We start from the raw sequence: 18,139 nt of genomic DNA, 5'->3' as shown, positions 1-18,139 counted from the left end.
TGCAAATACACATTTACTCAACCATCAAATCTCAGTTTGAATGTAAAAATGTGCCCCCTAAATATGTTTATTACTTCTCAATTACTTTTGCCAAAACAACTTTAACTGCTGACCTAGGGCCCTCCATAGGCCCTGCCAGCTCCCGCCATGTCTCTTTTGGTGTGTCTGTCTGCCTGTCTCACTTTTTATCATACACACATACACACACACACACATCTAGGACCTGTCTCTAAACGTGGTGTGTGACCCCACAATACCACAAGGCAGGAGCAATAGGGAAATAGTTTTTATCTGGCATAAGAAAGAATGTGCTGATAATCAGAGGTATTCAGAAATATAAAGAACCATCTCACAAGGTGGTGAGGTCTCTGTTATTGGAGGTGTGTAAGCCCAGGCTGGATAAACACCACCTCACAGAGGTTTTCAGGTAGTTCAAGTATCTAGTGGACATTTAGAAACTTTCCAAAAAAAAAAAAAAAAAGAAACTTTCCACCTCACCTAAGAAATTAGAAAACAAAAGAGGGCTTTGTTTTGTTTTGTTTTGTTTTTTGTTTTGCTTGGGGGTGGGGAAAGAAATAGAAGGGAAGCACAGAAAGCACCAGGGCATGAGCAAAGCTGGGCTGGGAGCTAGGGAAGCCCTAAAGAAGGTTTGATAGGCCCCTTTTACCCAGGTGAGCCCTCTCTCTAGAACCATACAAATGTTAATCCTTCTCCCCTCTCTGATGATCAGTCTTGAGGAGTTTGAGAACACACCAGAATTGTTGAGGTGTACAAGTAGCCAGAAGTGGAGATACCACAACTGCAATGTTGAGTCTAGCCCTTGTTCCTAAGTGCAAAACTGCTGCTTCAGCCGGCTTGGAGAACTGCTCAAGGGACCTATTATAATGAGTAGTCTGGATTGACTGGGACACATTCACAAGTGTATAAATAATGCTTCTGGAAATACTTGAGGAGGTTTGAAAACAGCTTGATATCCTATTCAGTTCAACTAAATATACCGAGGATCTCTGGTAGCAGGCACCACTGGCTGGGTAGGGCCCCAGGAAGGCCAAGGGAGGAGCCCCAGAGACTGCATTCGTGCTCTCCAAGGTGGCCTCACAGCCTCAGAGGTGAGAGCCACACAAATCCAAGGCACTGCCAATGCAAGGCCCACCAGTAGGTGCTGTGATCCAGTAAGAAGATGAAGAAATGAAGTGGGAATGCTCTGGGCCAGTTTGGGACTGACTGAAGCTGGGTGGAAGAGGGAATGGGGAGCCTTGAAAGATCGGCTTAGATTTAGGTGGGCAGCCCTTGAAGGGAAGGGCCATTCAGGCTGAGAGGACCACGTTAGGCAAACACACAGAGTTGGCAGTGGGAGAGATGTGAAGAAAGAAGTCAGCCGCTCACATCACCACCTTCCAGCAAAAACTCCCCACCTTCCTTTTGGGCTGTCATCCCTCTGTCACCCTCTTGGGTAAAAGGGTGGGCAGGGGGCGGGGGAGTTGTTTCATCGCCAGGACCCGCCCCCCTTCCAGCCCACCAATCAAAGCACTGCTTCTCTCTGGCCACAGTGATTGGCTCAAACTGAAATCTGTGTCTTGGGTTCGTCCAATTAGAGTGAAACCCAGGATTCAATGGGCGCATGCGCTTTGTGGCTCTTTTGAACCTGTGAGAAACTCTAGAGCCCCGGCCATCTTACAACAAACCGTTGGGGGAGGGGGCTAGAGGGAGCCCGCAGGTACGAGGCAGCCTCAGGTGAAGCCATCATGGGAAATCACCAAATTGAATCAGTTCTTAGGAAGCGGCTAGTAAGGCCTTATGGAATTGGAGGTGAGTTCTAAGTTCTGGGAAAATCTCAATCAGGATTTTGTTTGAAAGAAAGTAGGACGGAAATGGAGAGCAACAACTGTTTTCCCATGTTCACGTAGCCACTTTAGCTGGGTTTCTCAGCTACCTTGAAACCAAGAAGGGAATACTCAGGGTATTCTAGCCCTTAGGGAGTAGCCTTTCTAAGTAGCAACTGGGTCTGGGGTCCGTGGCAGCCTGATTTAGTTCTTTCCTGGGAATGCCAGCATGACCGTGGGGGACGGGGAGGGGGGGTGGGGGTTGATTCTGGGAGTATCTGGTTTCGGATCCTGAGGACCAGCTTCTGTGGCAGCTGCAGGAGCTGTCTTCCTATAGGACCCAGACTCAGCGACCAGACACACCTAAAAAGAGACAAAGTTTCTACAATTTGTTCCACCCATTGAGGAAAAAAATCTTCCCTACTGAGGAGTTAGAATGTTGCTTTAGAGGCAGTAGAATACATTGACAGTTTTTCAGTCGGAATGACACATCAAACCTATGCTTTGGGGATGAGGAATCTGATGGCATTTGGGAGATAAAATGATGCAAGGAGAGAGATTGGAGACAAGAAAGTGATTTGAGAGGCTCTCTTTTCATGACAGGGGACAGTGACCTGGCCTGGGACTGGCAGCAGGGAGAGAAGACAAGACCAGTGATGAACACTGGGAGGGGAATTAACATGTGTTTTATGTATAGAGTAAGGAGGAAGGCAGGATCAGAGGTGATTCCCTGCTTTTTGGCTGGAGTAATTGAGGAAATGGTTCACTGAGATTGACCATTATTTTTTTTTTTTTTTTTTTTTTGAGATTGACCATTAGAAGTCCTTTAAATTGCCAATGAGGTAGTGTCCCCAGTACCTCCGAGCCAAACTAAAAGGAGGCACATGTGAGCATGAGCGAGCACAGACTGTCTTAGAATGGATATACAAGAAACTCCAAGGAAAGCAACTTCATATTGCTGAGAAAAGGGTGTGAATGCATTGCTTATTCAAAATATAAATATAGTTTCAAATTTCAAATATATAATTAAAATTAAATAACGTCAGTAGCAAGCCAAGTGTGTGCCAACAGCACCCAGCAGTTACTCTCAACAGTACTGTCACCAAACTTGGAATTAATTCAGTTGATAATAATGAGACTGGAGCTTCAGCAGGATAATGCAGTGAGGGCTCTGGCACCCTTTCTGCAGATGTAATGCACTCTGCATCCTTTTTCACATAATTGTCCAGTGGATAAACTACTTGATTAGAGTTCATAGCAGCTCTCTTTGTCATAAGGCACATCCCACCCCTTTCTTTTTTTTAAGATTTTATATTTATTTATTCATGAGAGACATACAGAGAGAGAAGCAAGCTCCACGCAGGGAGCTGATGTGGGACCTGATCCTGGGTCTCCAGGATCACGCCCTGGACTGAAGGCAGGCGCCAAACCACTGAGCCACCCAGGGATCCCCTACAACCCACCCCTTTCAAGGAAAGCACCAAAACTCAGAAATCAGAAAATTTAAATCAGCATTTTAAAAGCAATATATATATATTTTTCTGAATTCGGACCCACAATGGATTTTGAATTTTGCATAGTTTGCAAAGCAGTTTCGGTTTCTTGCTTCTGCTTCTACTGGTGTAGAGATCTGAGGCCAATTACAATGCCTTGTCTAAAAGCAGACCCACTAAATCCTGGTAACACAAAAACACTGCAGCAGAAGCTTTGAAATTTAAGAACTTTGGGTTTTACTTTTTTTTTTTCTTTACTTTGAGTCAGGTCAAGTTTTTTAGCCTTCATGTATCCCCCCTCACTCACTTTCCCTCATAGAAGGGAAGTCCCCCAGAGACCAAAGCAGAGAGGGAGATAAGCAGAGAGGACTGGGGAGCAGCTCTTCGTAGTTCCACTTGCATAGAATAAACTTGGCAAGAATAGACACGAAATATTAACAGAGGTTTCCTCCCAGTGGAATTATAGGTGAATTAAATTTCTCCAGATTATTGCCAGTGAGCATATTATTATATTTTATTTTACATTGTATTTCAGTAACAACAAATCAGTGTAATGATTCCTAGATACCATGAGACACTCATTAAAATTATTTTGTAGTATTTTTTCTGCAAACAAAATACCTTTCTTTAAACAAGAAAAATATTTAATTTCAAATGCTTTCTTTTTGTTTTAGTGGAAAAAACAATCAGTCATCATGTTTTTTTAGTGAATAAAAATTTCCCCAAACAGGCTTGCTGTAAATGTTAAAATTTTAAACATTTTGGTGATGTAGTGTGCTAATTCTATATACAACAGCTAATGTGATTAAAAGTTAAGATCTTCCTTAAGACACTGAAAATCATTATAATGAATAATTCAAATTAAATAATTTTTAATTCAGTGTTTTCCTAAAAATAGCTTTATATTTTTAGAGCTTAATAGAAAAATGAAGCTACAAAGTAAAAATAAGACCATACAAGCAAGTAGGTAATTTATGATAAAATTAATTGTCCTAAATTTTTAGGTATTACATAAAAACCATAATATGTTAAAAAAATAAATGTTTACAAAGGGAGGCTTCTAGCTGTAATGATACTGCTCTATTTATTGATCTGAGTACATGCAGATATATTCCTGTGGAAAAACTCAGAAGTTGTGTCATTATAAAATGGACACCTTTCCATATGTGTGTTATTCTTCAATAAATAATATTAAAAACAAAAGAAGGGATGTGAAACAGTTGAAGTTCACAGAATTTCAGGAGGATTGAGACTAGGTTGTTGGATATTGTGAAGAATAATAATAATAAAACAAGAGCTACCATATATATGGCTAATAATTATAATGAACACTTAGCCATGTGCCAAGAATTGCTCTGTGCACTTTACATATATTAATAAACTTAATCCTCCCTAATCCCTTAAGGTATGTGCTGTTACAATTCTCATGGATGAAGAAACTGATGTACAGAGTGGTTAAGTAACTTGTCCAGGGAGGTTATAAACTACTCTTTCAAGACATTTATGGTGAACAAAGACACAGGACAGTGATTCGTGCAAAAGCAGGAAGTTTGGGGATCCCTGGGTGGCGCAGCGGTTTAGCGCCTGCCTTTGGCCCAGGGCACGGTCCTGGAGACCCAGGATCGAATCCCACGTCGGGCTCCCTGCATGGAGCCTGCTTCTCCCTCTGCCTGTGTCTCTGCCTCTCTCTCTCTCTCTCTCTCTCTCTCTGTGTGTGTGTGTGTGTGTGTGACTATCATGAATAAATAAAATCTTTAAAAAAAAAAAGCAGGAAGTTTGTTTTTTTTTGTTGTTGTGGGTGGTGTTGAGTTCATTTATGATTAGAGGAGAGCAGCCAGAGAGAGAAGGGGAAAGAGAGCAAAAGAGCTTGATCCTCACCTGAGAAGCCAGCTGAGGGTGGATCAAGAACCCATATATGGGGCAGCCCCGGTGGCTTAGGGATTTAGAGCCGCCATCAGCCGAGGGTGTGATCCAGGAGACCAGGGATCGAGTCCCACATTGGGCTCCCTGCATGGAGCCTGCTTCTCCCTCTGCCTCTCTCTCTGCCTCTCTCTGTGTGTCTCTTATGAATAAATAAATAAAATCTTTTTAAAAAAAGAACCCATATATGTACACTTCTGCCCACGGGAAAGGTGCCTTCTAAGAGCTGAGGAAAGGAGAGGTTGTGCAGTGGAGAGCTGAGAGATCCCATACCAGGTAAAGGACATGGTGAGGACCTTTGCTGAGCCATAAGGCCAGGAGTGTTTAAAAAAAAGTGGAAAAGGGATCCCTGGGTGGCGCAGCGGTTTGGCGCCTGCCTTTGGCCCAGGGCGCGATCCTGGAGACCTGGGATCGAATCCCACATCGGGCTCCCGGTGCATGGAGCCTGCTTCTCCCTCTGCCTATGTCTCTGTCTCTCTCTCTCTCTCTCTCTCTGTGACTATCATAAATAAAATAAAATAAATTAAAAAAAAAGTGGAAAAAAACTTGAAGTGAGGATCACTCAGTGTTTATGACAGTTAAAATGATAGTAATTGCTCATTTCTGGATCCCACCCCAGGCCTACGGAGTCAGACTCTGGAGGTGTCTGTGTTTTTAACAAACTCTGAAGGCAGTTCCAATGACCCTTGAGTTTAGAAACCTACTAGTTTGTGAGATCCACAGGCCTCAGAAGATGAAGGGAAGATGAATCCACCCTGCAATATAGAGCATGAAGGGATAGTTTTCCTCAGGATTTGGAAGTTTTAAATAAGCTCCCCAAGTGATTCTGATATAGGTGGTGTGTGGATACACTGGGGGAAATTTGCCTCAAAGGTGATGGTGGCTGAGCATGTGGGCTTAGGAGCTAGACTCTACAAACTGCTTTTTTTTTTAAAGATTTTATTTATTTATTCATAAGAGACAGAGAGAGAGAGAGAGCAAGAGAAGCAGAGACACAGGCAGAGGGAGAAGCGGACTCCACGCAGGGAGCCTGACGTGGAACTCGATCCTGAGACTCCAGGGTCAGGCTCCAGGCTGAAGGCAGGTGCTAAACCCACTGAGCCACTCAGGGATCCCTACATACTGCTTTTTATTTCCCATTTTACCTTTGGTAAGTTAGTTAACCTCTCTGTGCCTCAATTTCCTCATCTGAAAAATGGGGCTAATAATAGATAGTACTCACTTCATGTTGCTGTGAGGATTAAATAAATTAATGCATGTAAAGTGCTTGAAACATAGTCAACACTCAACAAATATTATCTATTAGTATTGCTGTTTATTATTCACCATAGGTGGAGGGCCCAGGGCCACTGACAGTGTAACCTATGAAAAGTCGGTTAGGCAATGGAATGTTAGAGCAGATTTGTGAAAATCACCGAGAGAGTAGAAAAGACAGTCTTGTGACCAGAGAAGAGCTCACAGGGCAAAAAGGGAGGTGGCAAAGTGAGGGCTGTACCCACTCCCTAGGGTCCCTGGTTGACAGAGATGGTCACTGACAAGGTGCACTAGAGCTACCCCCTCCAAAGGGATGGAAAACAAAGTGGGGTTGGTGGAGATAACTGCTATGTCCTCTCTAGGTGGATGGGAACTGGTACTGTATCAAGGGCTAACTGTTTAAAACCTGCCTTGTTTTGCCTCTTATGGGAAGCCCAGGTTCTAAAAATGTTCTCAGTGAACAGAAGTCCTGTGTTACTCATCTGAAGAGGGTCCTGCCCTTAAATTCTAAACTGAGCCTCTTGGGCAGGTACTTGGAGCCCTGTCTCCAGCCATTGGTTCAGGCCATTGCTTAGCCTCTTATTTTCTCTTTATGCACCTTTGCACTTATTCCTACTTGTTAAGGGGAGCATGAATGAGCTGGGGAGAGAGCTGGAACCCAGGTCCCATGAGAAACAATTGAAGGAGCTAGAGCTGTTTAGCTTAGAGAACACTTGAAGGCAGTGTCGTTTCTAAACCTCTGAAAGGCTGTTACAAGACAGCAAGAGCAGATGGCGTGAGGTAGAGGGCAGAGCCAGGACCCATAAATGGATAGAAACCATGGGGAAGCATATTTCAGCTCACACAAAGAATTACCTTTCTAACGGTACTGATCAACCATGAAACAGAATAGATACCTTGTGAGGTAATGAGCTCCCTATCACTGGAGGAATGCAAGCTGCAGTTGGATGACAGCTTTATCACAGAGAACATTTAAGTGGCTGGTTGAACTTTATAGCATAGAACACATTGTTCTATGTTTTTCTGCAGCCGGGTTTTGTTTCCATAACCCTTGGCTTTCTTAGCCCTGCTCTAATATCTGGTAACCAGGTCATATTTTACATACTAGGGAATGGATTTTGGGGAGCACTCTGAGTATACCATAGGCTCTAGGAATTGGGTCTATGCATAATCTCTCCCTTCTAGCTACCATCACCTCTCCCTTCCCAGACTGCCTTACAAAGTCAAATACATTTCTCTAGTTCCCTGCTTTCTTGCTGTCTCTGAAACAACCTCAGAGGCCCTTTAGGATTTAGGGTATAGAATCACTAATGGGAGATGACAAGACAGGAAACATGGCAGGTAATCCAGAGACCCAAGAACTCTGACCAGGTTCCCACAGTGTGGTTGTCCATGGTTTACTAAACAAGTGCTTCTCAGACTTGAATGGAAGTGAATCACCTGAGGATCTTGTTAAACTGTAGATTCTGATTCAGGGGCCTGAGATGCTGCATTTCTAATAAGCTTCCAGGTGCTGCTGATGCTGCTGGTCCACGGATCTAAATTCTTATACAAATATCAGGGTTATTGCTATGGTCATATGTTCTATGGCAGAGTTGTAATAAGAGTTGCAAACTCAAATGCTTATAACGATTAATATAAATGGGCAAGTGAAGCCACTAACACAATTAATTATAAGCTGTTTGGATTGAGACCCAGCATAACAAACAATGCAGAGGGTAGATACCTAGTCTGAGAGGTCTATGAGTCTGTATCCACTCTGTGTGTGTGTGTGTGTGTGTGTGTGTGTGTGTGTTTAATTCTTTGTGAGAAGCCCCTCATTTTGATCTAAGTTTGGTAGAGGCCCCAGGGGATCTGAGAGGAGAACAAAAGGATAAACCATTTGCTGTTCAGGTGCCTCTGGATTCCTGGGATCAAGGATCCCACACACCATTTTACCCAACTGAAGGCTTCCTTGGCACTTTCCTCAGATTTCTCCCTCTGAAACAAAGGGCTCATTCATCTTCATTCAATACAATTAGCAATGAGTATCTCTATTTCTAGCCTCCCACCATCCCCCCTTGCACACACATATTAAACAGGTTTGCTGTACTCATTTTGGCCAGTAGACTACAGGACAAACCCCCCAGTTAGAGGGGGTAGGAGGTGAACTGGGTAAAGGCTGTGGGCCAGAGGAGGATCCTACATATTAGGTCTCCCTCCAGAAAAGGGGAAAATTGGAAAAGAGAGTGGTTGTAATGATATGGAAATTTGGTGATGAAAAATATATTTTGCCACAGAGAAGGTGTTCTAATTCTAGAAATCCAGTCACAAACCTGTTCCTAGGTTTGGGGAGAGAAACTCGTTTGGGAAGGGAAAGGATGGTTTCTCAAGCTGTCATTCAAACCAGAGCAAAGCATCACTGTGAACATTTGCTTTTGCTCTGATTTTAGGGACATCCTTGACTCTCCCAGTTGGAAGAGATCTTAGAGTATGTCATTTAGTCCAGCTTGCCACTGTCACCTCCCACTTGGAAACACCTTGGTGTCTTCTCTATTCCTTAAGCAGATTTTTCAGTTGGCACTTATTTTCCCAAGTAATCTTTCTCCCCCAAACAAGAATTTTACCTGCCCAGGAAAGTATGGTTCTTAGGCTCAGTTCTTGGGTATAAGTCTTCAGTAAACATGAGTCCTTTATTTCAGGGCTCAGTATCTACTGTCAGGGTCAGATGCTGGAATCACAATGCTCAGTGAAAGCACTGTTCTTCCACAAGAGGACTGTCCAGTAAGGAAACAGACTTAAGCCCAGGTTTGTAAGCACTGATAAGACAGCTCATCTCAACCCTCTTGGGACCCTTGGGAAGTGGCATTGGAGAGGAGAACCCAGCTCATTCTATAGAAGAGACAGGATGTTGTGCATTTCCTCACACCTTCCAGCCCTTTTTCTTAATGGAAATACAAATACCTCCCCAAAAGGAATTATGCTAACTTTCAAAAATGAGTAGTCCGTCATTGCACACAACCTGAGCACAGAGCCAAATGAGCTAGGAGTGGGAAACACCAAGGATCCTAAGGAGAGGAAAGAGCTCTGAGAACTAGCTACCTCTCCTGCGAGAAGGCCGAGCTGCTTGCAAAGCTCCAGAGCATTATCCCTTTCACAGTATGCTCTGGACACATAGAGGGAGTCTCACCCCCAGAGGAATCAAATGATATCCTTACAAGCCTGCCTCTTGGCACCCTCCCTGTAAGATTGCATCTCTGTGCTGGATCAAGCCTGATTAGAGTTTAGAGAAGCCAAGGACCTCTTCCAGCTGGTCCTTCACAGGTGTGATGAGAATGGTGATGGCCCCCCCAGCTGGACATGAAGTTAGGCCCCAGGATGGACAACTAACAGGACCCAGTGGGGTCTGCTCCCAGATAAACTGATGCTTGGTAGGAACACCACAGCTGTGGCAGAGGCTGTGTTGAACTGCAGGAAAACCTTGCTCTGAGAATCAACCCCATTAGGTTGGAATTCCTGCTCCCCCATGTTCTAGCCCTGTGGCCTTGGGCAAGTTACTTCACTGCTCTGTGCCTCAGTTTCCCCATCCACAAAAGCAAAGAGGTACCTACCTCTGAAGTCTCTCAGGAGGCTTTAATGAGGTGTTTGTCCAAATACTTGACCCAGGGCATGGGCTCAGTGTGCTCCTTCCTTTCCCTTGGCTTGGTAGAATATGTTTATCAAGGAAAGTTGAGATATTCTGAGGCCAGCCCTGTCCCTTGGAGTGGTGACCACCTGGAGGCTTCTAGATTCTGTGCCCAAGAAAGAAAAACATGATTAGAAAAAGGTTAAGTAAAGCTGCTCTCCACCTACTGGCCAGCGTGACAGTGTACTTGTCCATCAAATACATAGCTGATGCTCTTGGGCCACGGGCTTGCTTGAGAAGAGGGTGGTTAGATCTCTTTGCCAGGTTTGCCACTGTCTGGTCTTGTGACTAAAAGCAGTCATTTGCAAGACAGCTGGCCTGAGGTGCAGTGTTTCTATGGGAACCTAATCAGTCTGTGAAGTAATCTGAACTTTGCTCCCTCCTATGTTGAACCCTCACAAATCCCCACTCCCAGCCTTCTTTCTCCCAGCTAACTTCTCCTCCTTACTGGCCTTGACCTTAAATATGGATTCTGCAAGGGAGCCTTCCAGACTATTGAACTAGCCGAAGTACCTGTACTTGGCCTGAACCCCTTGCACCTACAAGAAATGAAATGATTGTGCATTTCTGTACCAAGACTGTCACCCCACTGCCCTGGAAGCTCCTGAGGGAGGGCCAAAGCCTATTTTGTTCAGCTCTAAAACCCCATCACCTGGCACAGTGCCTGGTACATGGTATGTGCTCAGATATTTGTTAACTGACTAGATGATGCCTGCAGTGTCTCTAAGTCTTAAGATTCTAGGGTCACACAGGCAGGTTGTTTCTCTATAATCTCCAATGACAAGGGCACAGCTGACAAGCCAGAGTCTAGTCTGGAAAGGGTTTGGGACACCCTGATATATGACATCTCTTTTTTCCCCCTCTTTTGCTCTCATTTCTCTTCACCATCCCTATTGAGGTGGTGACAGAATCTTGAGCAGTCATTCAGCCTCCACCACAGTGGAGGGAGAGAATTAGCCAACAATCCCAATAGCTCTTTTGGGTTTTGACAAAGAACAAACCAGGAGGAACAGAGAACCAGATCCAGGTGTTTCAGATCCCAGAACAAGTTCTTAAATCCTGGGTGATAAAGACAGTCCCTAACTGCCTCAGCCTGGCATACGATTGGAAGCTGGCAGATGTGTAAGAGACGCCTAGATCAGGGAGTCACGATAGCTCAGACTCTGACTGCCAGGAGAAATGTGGTTTCTGAAGTCAGAGGGCAAGAAGCTTCCCTCCTGCTGAGTGCTGGAGAAGAGTCCCAGAATGAACAGGAAGTGCAAGGAGAGAGCCAACCCTGAAGGAACCATCCATCAGAGGCTCAGATTGCAACTGCTCTTCTATGCATTGGCTTAAAAATCAAATTCCATTCTAGACAAATTTTCTTATTGCATGCAAGCTGCTCTAATTTCAAGAATGTCAAATATGCGGCCAAATGCAATTACATTTTAAGCACAGCACTCGAAATATAGCACAAATTTCTAAACCAATTTTAATCACATTACAGAGAGGGCAGACATGCTCAGCAATCTGAAATTCCACCTTATCCAGAGAGCCTTTCCTGATTAGTTAGAAGAGTGGCCTATTTGCTGGCTCTGCCCTGCCTATTCTCCTGTCCACACTCTGCTGTCAGGTATGCATTTATCCTTATTCTTGTGATAGTGTAGATATGTTTTATGGATTGTTCATTCAGCCTTGATTACCTGTTAACTTGGCTTATCACATGCCTTTTATGCCTGAACAGCCCATTGGCTGTTTCTTTCTGGTACCCCTCTGTGAGCATAGGCCTGGCCTTGGATTTCTTTCATGTGTGGCTGGCTCATCCCTGCCCCACCCTTGTGCAGGTGCTTAATATGGGTTCTTTGAAAATGAAAGCCCAGGAAGCCAGAGGCCAAACTAGGTGGTTATAGGGACAGTATGTGGTAGGGAGTCCAAGCTCCCCCAGACCTCAGGCACAAGGGATTTTTTTTGGTCTGGTCAGTGCATTGAAGTGCCATAGCATCCCTCTGGTCTGGGGAACTGGTATACTTTTTGCAGGCCAGCATCACCAGAGATGTCTGCATATATATTCTTGCCATGGGGTAGCTGGAGAAAGCATTATCTGGCTGCTCTCTCTGTGATGCCCAGTCTATCGACCAGGACCTGAGGGAACTACATTCAGGGGGCAGCTATTAGGAGGGAGACAAGAATCTTGCTAGTTATAGGGTCTGCAGCTGACTGGCCTTTGGAGTTTCCTTGCCAGAAAATCTAGGTGGCTGATTATGTTTCCCCAAAGGCCTCAGGGCTGTCATTCACAGGAAAGGGTTCCAGATTCCACACACAGACACTGCCCAGCGCTCACTTGCTCTTGCTGGCTTAGGTGTCTCTCTCCCCCTTTCTCTTTCTCTCACTTACTCACTCTTTCTGTCTCTATGTAGATGTGTCTCAGGCTCTTTCTCCCTTCTCTCTGTCTTTTTTTTTAAGATTTTATTTATTTATTCATGAGAGACACAGAGAAGGAGAGGCAGAGACATAGGCAGAGGGAGAAGCAGGCTCCATGCAGGGAACCTGATGTGGGACTCGATCCTGGGGCTCCAGGATCACTCCCTGAGTTGAAGGCAGGCACTCAGCCGCTGAGCCACCCAGGCGTCCCCTTCTCTCTATCTTTGTGTGTGTCTTTCCTTTCTCTTGCTCTGTTTCTGTGTGTGTGTCTCTTTTGGTTTCTCTCTGTGGCTTTTCTGTCTGCCTCTCTCTGCCACTACCACTCACTACTCTTCTGTCTCTCCTCTCACCCCTTCAGCACTGCTCATTCCTCACTCCACAAGCTTAGACACAGAAACACCCATTTTGTCCCTTTGACAAACACACATTTATAAAGGTAATTTCTCTTAGAAATGAATGGAAAGGAAGTGATCCAGAGCAGAGATGTCGGCCTCAGTCAGGATGCCAAACCAAGCCCCTTAACTCTTCTTCTGGTGTGCGTTGAGGTCACAGGGCTCCAGCCCCCAGAGGAACTGCTGTCCTCCCAGAACCCAGCTCACTGGGATATTCATGAGATAGATGACAACTTGCTGGGGCCTGTAGCATCAGATGGAGAAGTTGGGGGATGAAGGTGGACTCTGTGGAGTAGATAAATGACTTTTAAAGTCTGTCCATAATGTGAAATTCTGGGATTCTGAGATTTTACACTTGTGATTTACTTGATCCTGGAATGAGTAGACAGTATTCAGGTCTAGGCTTCATACATTAAAGGTTACAAACTAGAATATGTTCAGGGGAGAGTAAATAGAATGGAACAGGGACTAGAGACCATGTCACTGTCTTACAGCCAACATAAATTAAATGCCTACTGTGTGCCAGACACTGGACAAAGCACTGGACATACAGAGATTAATAAGGCCCAGTCTTTTAACTTCAATGAGTGATCACATCTAGAAATACAAGTTTAAAAAAAATTTTTTTTAATTCAACTTTTACTCAGTTAACATCCAGTGCAACTTTCGTTTCTGGAGTAGAATTCAGTGACTCATCACTTACATATAACACCTGGAGCTCATCACAAAAAGCACCCTTAATGCCCATCCCCCATATAGCCCATCCCCCACCCACCTCCCTCCAACTACCCTCAGTTTGTTCTCCATTGTTAAGAGTCTCTTTGACTGGTTTCCCTCTCCCCCTTTCACCTTCCCTTCCCATATGTTCATCTGTTTTCTTTCTTAAATTCCACATATAGATGAGATTATATGATTTTTGTCTCTCTCTTGGACTTATTTCATGTAGCATAATATAATCTAGCTCCATCCACGTCATTACAAATAGCAAATAGAAATACAAGTTTATTTTTTCTAAGATTTTATTTATTTATTCATGAGAGACACAGAGAGAGAGAGATGCAGAGACATAGGCAGAGAGAAGCAGGCTACACGCAGGGAGCCCAATGTGGGACTCGATCTTGGGACTCCAGGATCACGCCCTGGGCAGAAGGCAGGCGCTCAACTGCTGAGCCACTCAGGCATCCCAGAAATACAAGTTTAATAACAACCCACATTTACTGAATGCTTACAATATGCCACACACTGGTCTAAGCTTTTTGTATGTCTTATCTGATTTAGTCCCCATTTTACAGGAAACTGAAACACAGAGAGGTTACATTTGGTGACATTTTAGTATCATAAGAATTGATTGAAAGAGGTAGGGCTATCTAGCCTGGAGAAAAGGGGGTTCAAGAGAACGTGGATCTCTTGTCTTCAGGCTTCTGTCAGAGTCTAAAAGAACATATATATATTTGTAGCCCCAGAGAGCAGAGCTGGAACCCAAGAGTAGAAGCGGATATGGACTCCATACAAGGAAAAAAAACCTGTCTTAGGAGTCAGAACTGTCCATGGCCAGGACAGGCTTCCTGGAAAGGAAGGGAGATGGCTAAGCAGAGGCTGCATGAGCATTCAGGTAGGGGGAAGGGGAAGATGTGTCTAAAGGTCTTTTGTAGTTTTTCTCATAGGGTGTACGTCTCTATTTTCTGGCTACACACTGGCTTAGAGACCCAAACATGACCTCTTTAAAGTCCTCAGTGGATCTGCATTCCAGCTGCCATGTGTCTACCTCTGTACACAGGGAGCACTTATGGCCTGACTGTGCTCATCCTCCTTCATATATCTCCTAATTCTCTTCTCTTGTCTGCCACCAAGGGGTTTGGGGCCATGCCTTGCAAAAGAATCCCACTCATAGTCTTCCCCTCAGCTTCCTACACAGGCCTTTGTGCTCACACCATTGCTGGGGAGCTCCAGACTAAGAGCCAAACAGCTCTTTCTCAAGATGGTCAAACTATAGCTAACAGGACAGTCACCACCAGCCAGGTCCATGTAGCCCACAGGCCCTCATGCCTCACACAGGGTGGACTGTGGTCACCCATTGGTCATCCCAAGAGCCCTTCTCACCACCAAGATAAATACTCAAGTCTGGCACATCACACCAGCCCTAAACAAAGCATTCAGCAGTGGAGAAGATTGCTAGAAATGGCCAAGCTCATGAGGTGGCCAGAAACCCTTGGGGTTACCCCTTTCAGGGCCTGCAAGCCATGGTAGTAAAGGTCTAGACTAGCCAAGGGAGAGCAACCAAGGCCCTTGGGACAGCTGATCATTTTGTGGTCAGGGAAGACAAGGGACTGAGCTTCTGTAGGGCAAGGAGACCATGCCTGGGAGCCTTTCATTTCATTGTCCTACAGAGAAAGCTTCCCTGAGGAGAACTGCAGGCCCTGAAAGGTCCCTGTGGTTAAGGTCAGCCCCATATTGCCCGAGAGATCCAGGGAATGAAGAGTGGCAGGAGCAGACTCTTGCACATAAGACTTTGGGCTTGTTCTTCTGTTGGCCCAAAGGCTTCACTAGGAGGAAGCTGTCCTGAAGGGCTGGGTGGAGTTCCTTTTGAGGGGCTCTTTCCCCATAGCGACATGCCTCCAAAACAGGTGCAACTCCTGGTCCCCTAAGTCCACAGCTTACAGCCTGAGCATAATCTCAAAGAACCAGCTGATCAAATACTGAATCATACTCCCCTGGATAACCAGAGATGTCAAGGACAGAAGGACAGTAGAGAAATAGGGACTGGCCTCAGAACTGGGGATGCCACGGAGCAGTGAGTTGTCACATTCTGAAGACAGTTCCAGGCCAAGCTGAGGTGTTAAAGGGCAGTAAGTGTTTTGGGAATTCTGCTTACTTTGGCCAAGTGACATATGCCAAAATGATGCTGTTTCAGTTGGATGTTATGTCGTGGCCACTCTCAGATTACCACCCAGTCATCTCTTGGTGCCACCTGGCAACCTCCTTAAGCTGGGGACAGGAGATTTAATTCTAGCAAGGCCAGGCAGTTGTCAGAGAGGTTAAAATAGTGGAGATGGTATGGGATAGGGAGAAATAGAAAGGTACACAGTCAGTTATGACTCAGGTCTAATACCTGAGACTGGTATGCCCTATCCCACTCCTTGGCTGCAGGTAACTGCAGGCCACTAGGAGCTCAAATGGAGCAGCCATAAGTTGTGGGAGCAGAGAAGCAACAAAGAACATTCCTGGCCACGGTGAGCTCCTATAGCAGGAGCAAGCCAGCAAATTTTCAGGGTGTGGTTGTTGCTCAGGTGGATGTCCAACAGCAGAGAGTCTCCAACAAGGTGCCCCAGGCCAGGCAAGTCATGTGGTTGTCTGAGAATTTTGGGCTCTTGACTGAGTGGAGTCTGGCCACCTTTTAAGCAGTCATCGTCACTGTTGAGGCAGTTGGCTGAGAGGTCCAGAACCTGAAGGTGACACAAGAACTGGAACACTTTGTCATGAACCAGATGGTTATGGGCCAGGAGGTTGGAGGCCAGGATGGGGGAGTTGGACTGATGAAGCTAGTGAAGGGCCTCTGAGGCCAGACCCCCCCCCCCAGCTGATTGTCCTGAAAGTACAGGCTTGGTCTGGCCTCAGTTGCACTATCCCCACCCTTAGGGCTTTTAGAAGGTTGTGAGAGAGGTTGAGTTGTCCTACACTCCATGGGAGCCCTGCCAGAAAAGTTTGGAAGCCAAGGCCCCAGCAGGAAACCTAGCCTGGCTATCAGGGTGGGGGAGAGAAAAGAGTACCCCATGAGCTACAGAGTGAAGTGGAGTCAGGAAGCAAGGGCTGGATCCCATTCATCAGAATGCCTCCCATGGCACTGTCACATACATGACCTTGTTCCAAGAAGTAGGGGTGGTGGTTCCTGCTTTACAGATGATGAAAGACTCTCAGAGAAGCAAAGTGACCTGCCCCGTGTACAGGATTTTAATCCAAGTCAGACTGACTGAAAGCCTGTGCTGTTTCCACTATTTATCTTGCCTCCTTGAGTGTATCTCTTTCTAGTTAAAAAGGCCTTTATTCTCTATGGCAACAGGAAATTTGTTTCTAGCCATTAATGAATCCAGGGATTCTACAGTACAGTACAATCAATACAGTCCTTGCCTGTTAGAACTGGAAGAGACTTTAGAGACCATTTCTCTCTGATAACACACTCATTTTAGAGCCGAAATGACAAAAGGCTCAGTGAGAAAAAGAGGCTTGTCTGTGGGAACAGCAAACCTGAGTGGTCCCACTCATGCCCTGCCCCAGGAGCTCACAGGGTGGGGGCAGGGGGTGATGAAGAAAGGAGAGAGGCAACAGTGAACCCATTTCTGGGTTCCTTGGGTAGATACTGCCTCCCCCTCGCTACTCTTTCTTAGAGATGGGGTACCCACCCAGGATGGGAAAACCCAATTTCTAGCCCCTTCTTCTGGGAAAAGGGTCACCTTGGGAGGTTCCTTTCCCATACCCCAACTCACTCCCATTGCCCACCCTGCCCCCAAAGACATTCCTGGGTAAAAATGAGTTGTTGGGCTTTTTTGGTTTCATTTTATATTTTTTTTCAAATAGCCTCTTTTATGGTAATTATTTTTTTGTATATATTTTTTATTGGCGTTCGATATGCCAATATATAGCATAATACCCAGTGCTCATCCCATCAGGTGTCCCCCTCAGTCCCCATCACCCAGTCACCCCAACCCCCCACCCACCTCCCTTTCCACCACCCCTTGTTCGTTTCCCAGAGTTAGGTGTCTCTCATCTTCTGTCACCCTCACTGATATTTCCCACTCATTTTCTCTCCTTTCCCCTTTATTCCCTTTCACTATTTTTTCTATTCCCCAAATGAATGAGACCATATAATGTTTGACCTTCTCCAATTGATTTACTTCACTCAGCATAATACCCTCCAGTTCCATCCAATTTGAAGCAAATGGTGGGTATTTGTCGTTTCTAATGGCTGATCAAAATACCATGGACTTTCTTCACAGAGTTGGAACAAGTCATCTTAAGATTTGTGTGGAATCAGAAAAGACCCTGAATAGCCAGGGGAATATTGAAAAAGATAACCAGAGCCGGGGGCATCACAATGCCAGATTTCAGGTTGTACTACAAAGCTGTGATCATCCAGACAGTGTGGTACTGGCACAAAAACAGACACCTAGATCAATGGAACAGAATAGAGAATCCAGA

The 18,139-nt window shown here is 45.2% G+C and overlaps 1 protein-coding gene across 2 annotated transcripts in view; it reads left to right on the top strand.

The window, feature by feature from the left end:
• The first annotated feature begins 1,666 nt into the window (after positions 1 to 1,666).
• The window catches only part of IGBP1 (immunoglobulin binding protein 1), a 60,889-nt gene continuing 44,416 nt past the window's right edge, over positions 1,667 to 18,139 (top strand). Inside the window, exon 1 of one of the 2 annotated variants that reach the window (XM_077889367.1) lies at positions 1,667 to 1,809. In XM_077889367.1, the coding sequence (XP_077745493.1) occupies positions 1,798 to 1,809 (12 nt within the window). In that variant the 5' untranslated portion in view covers positions 1,667 to 1,797. The remainder of the gene's footprint in view (positions 1,810 to 18,139) is intronic. The other variant, XM_077889366.1, reaches the window with a different exon arrangement.

The sequence above is a fragment of the Canis aureus genome, chromosome X (assembly GCF_053574225.1).
Source record: "Canis aureus isolate CA01 chromosome X, VMU_Caureus_v.1.0, whole genome shotgun sequence".
Lineage (NCBI taxonomy): Eukaryota > Metazoa > Chordata > Mammalia > Carnivora > Canidae > Canis > Canis aureus.
Note: the sequence above shows the minus strand (reverse complement) of the source record. Positions and strands in the feature narration are given on the sequence as shown.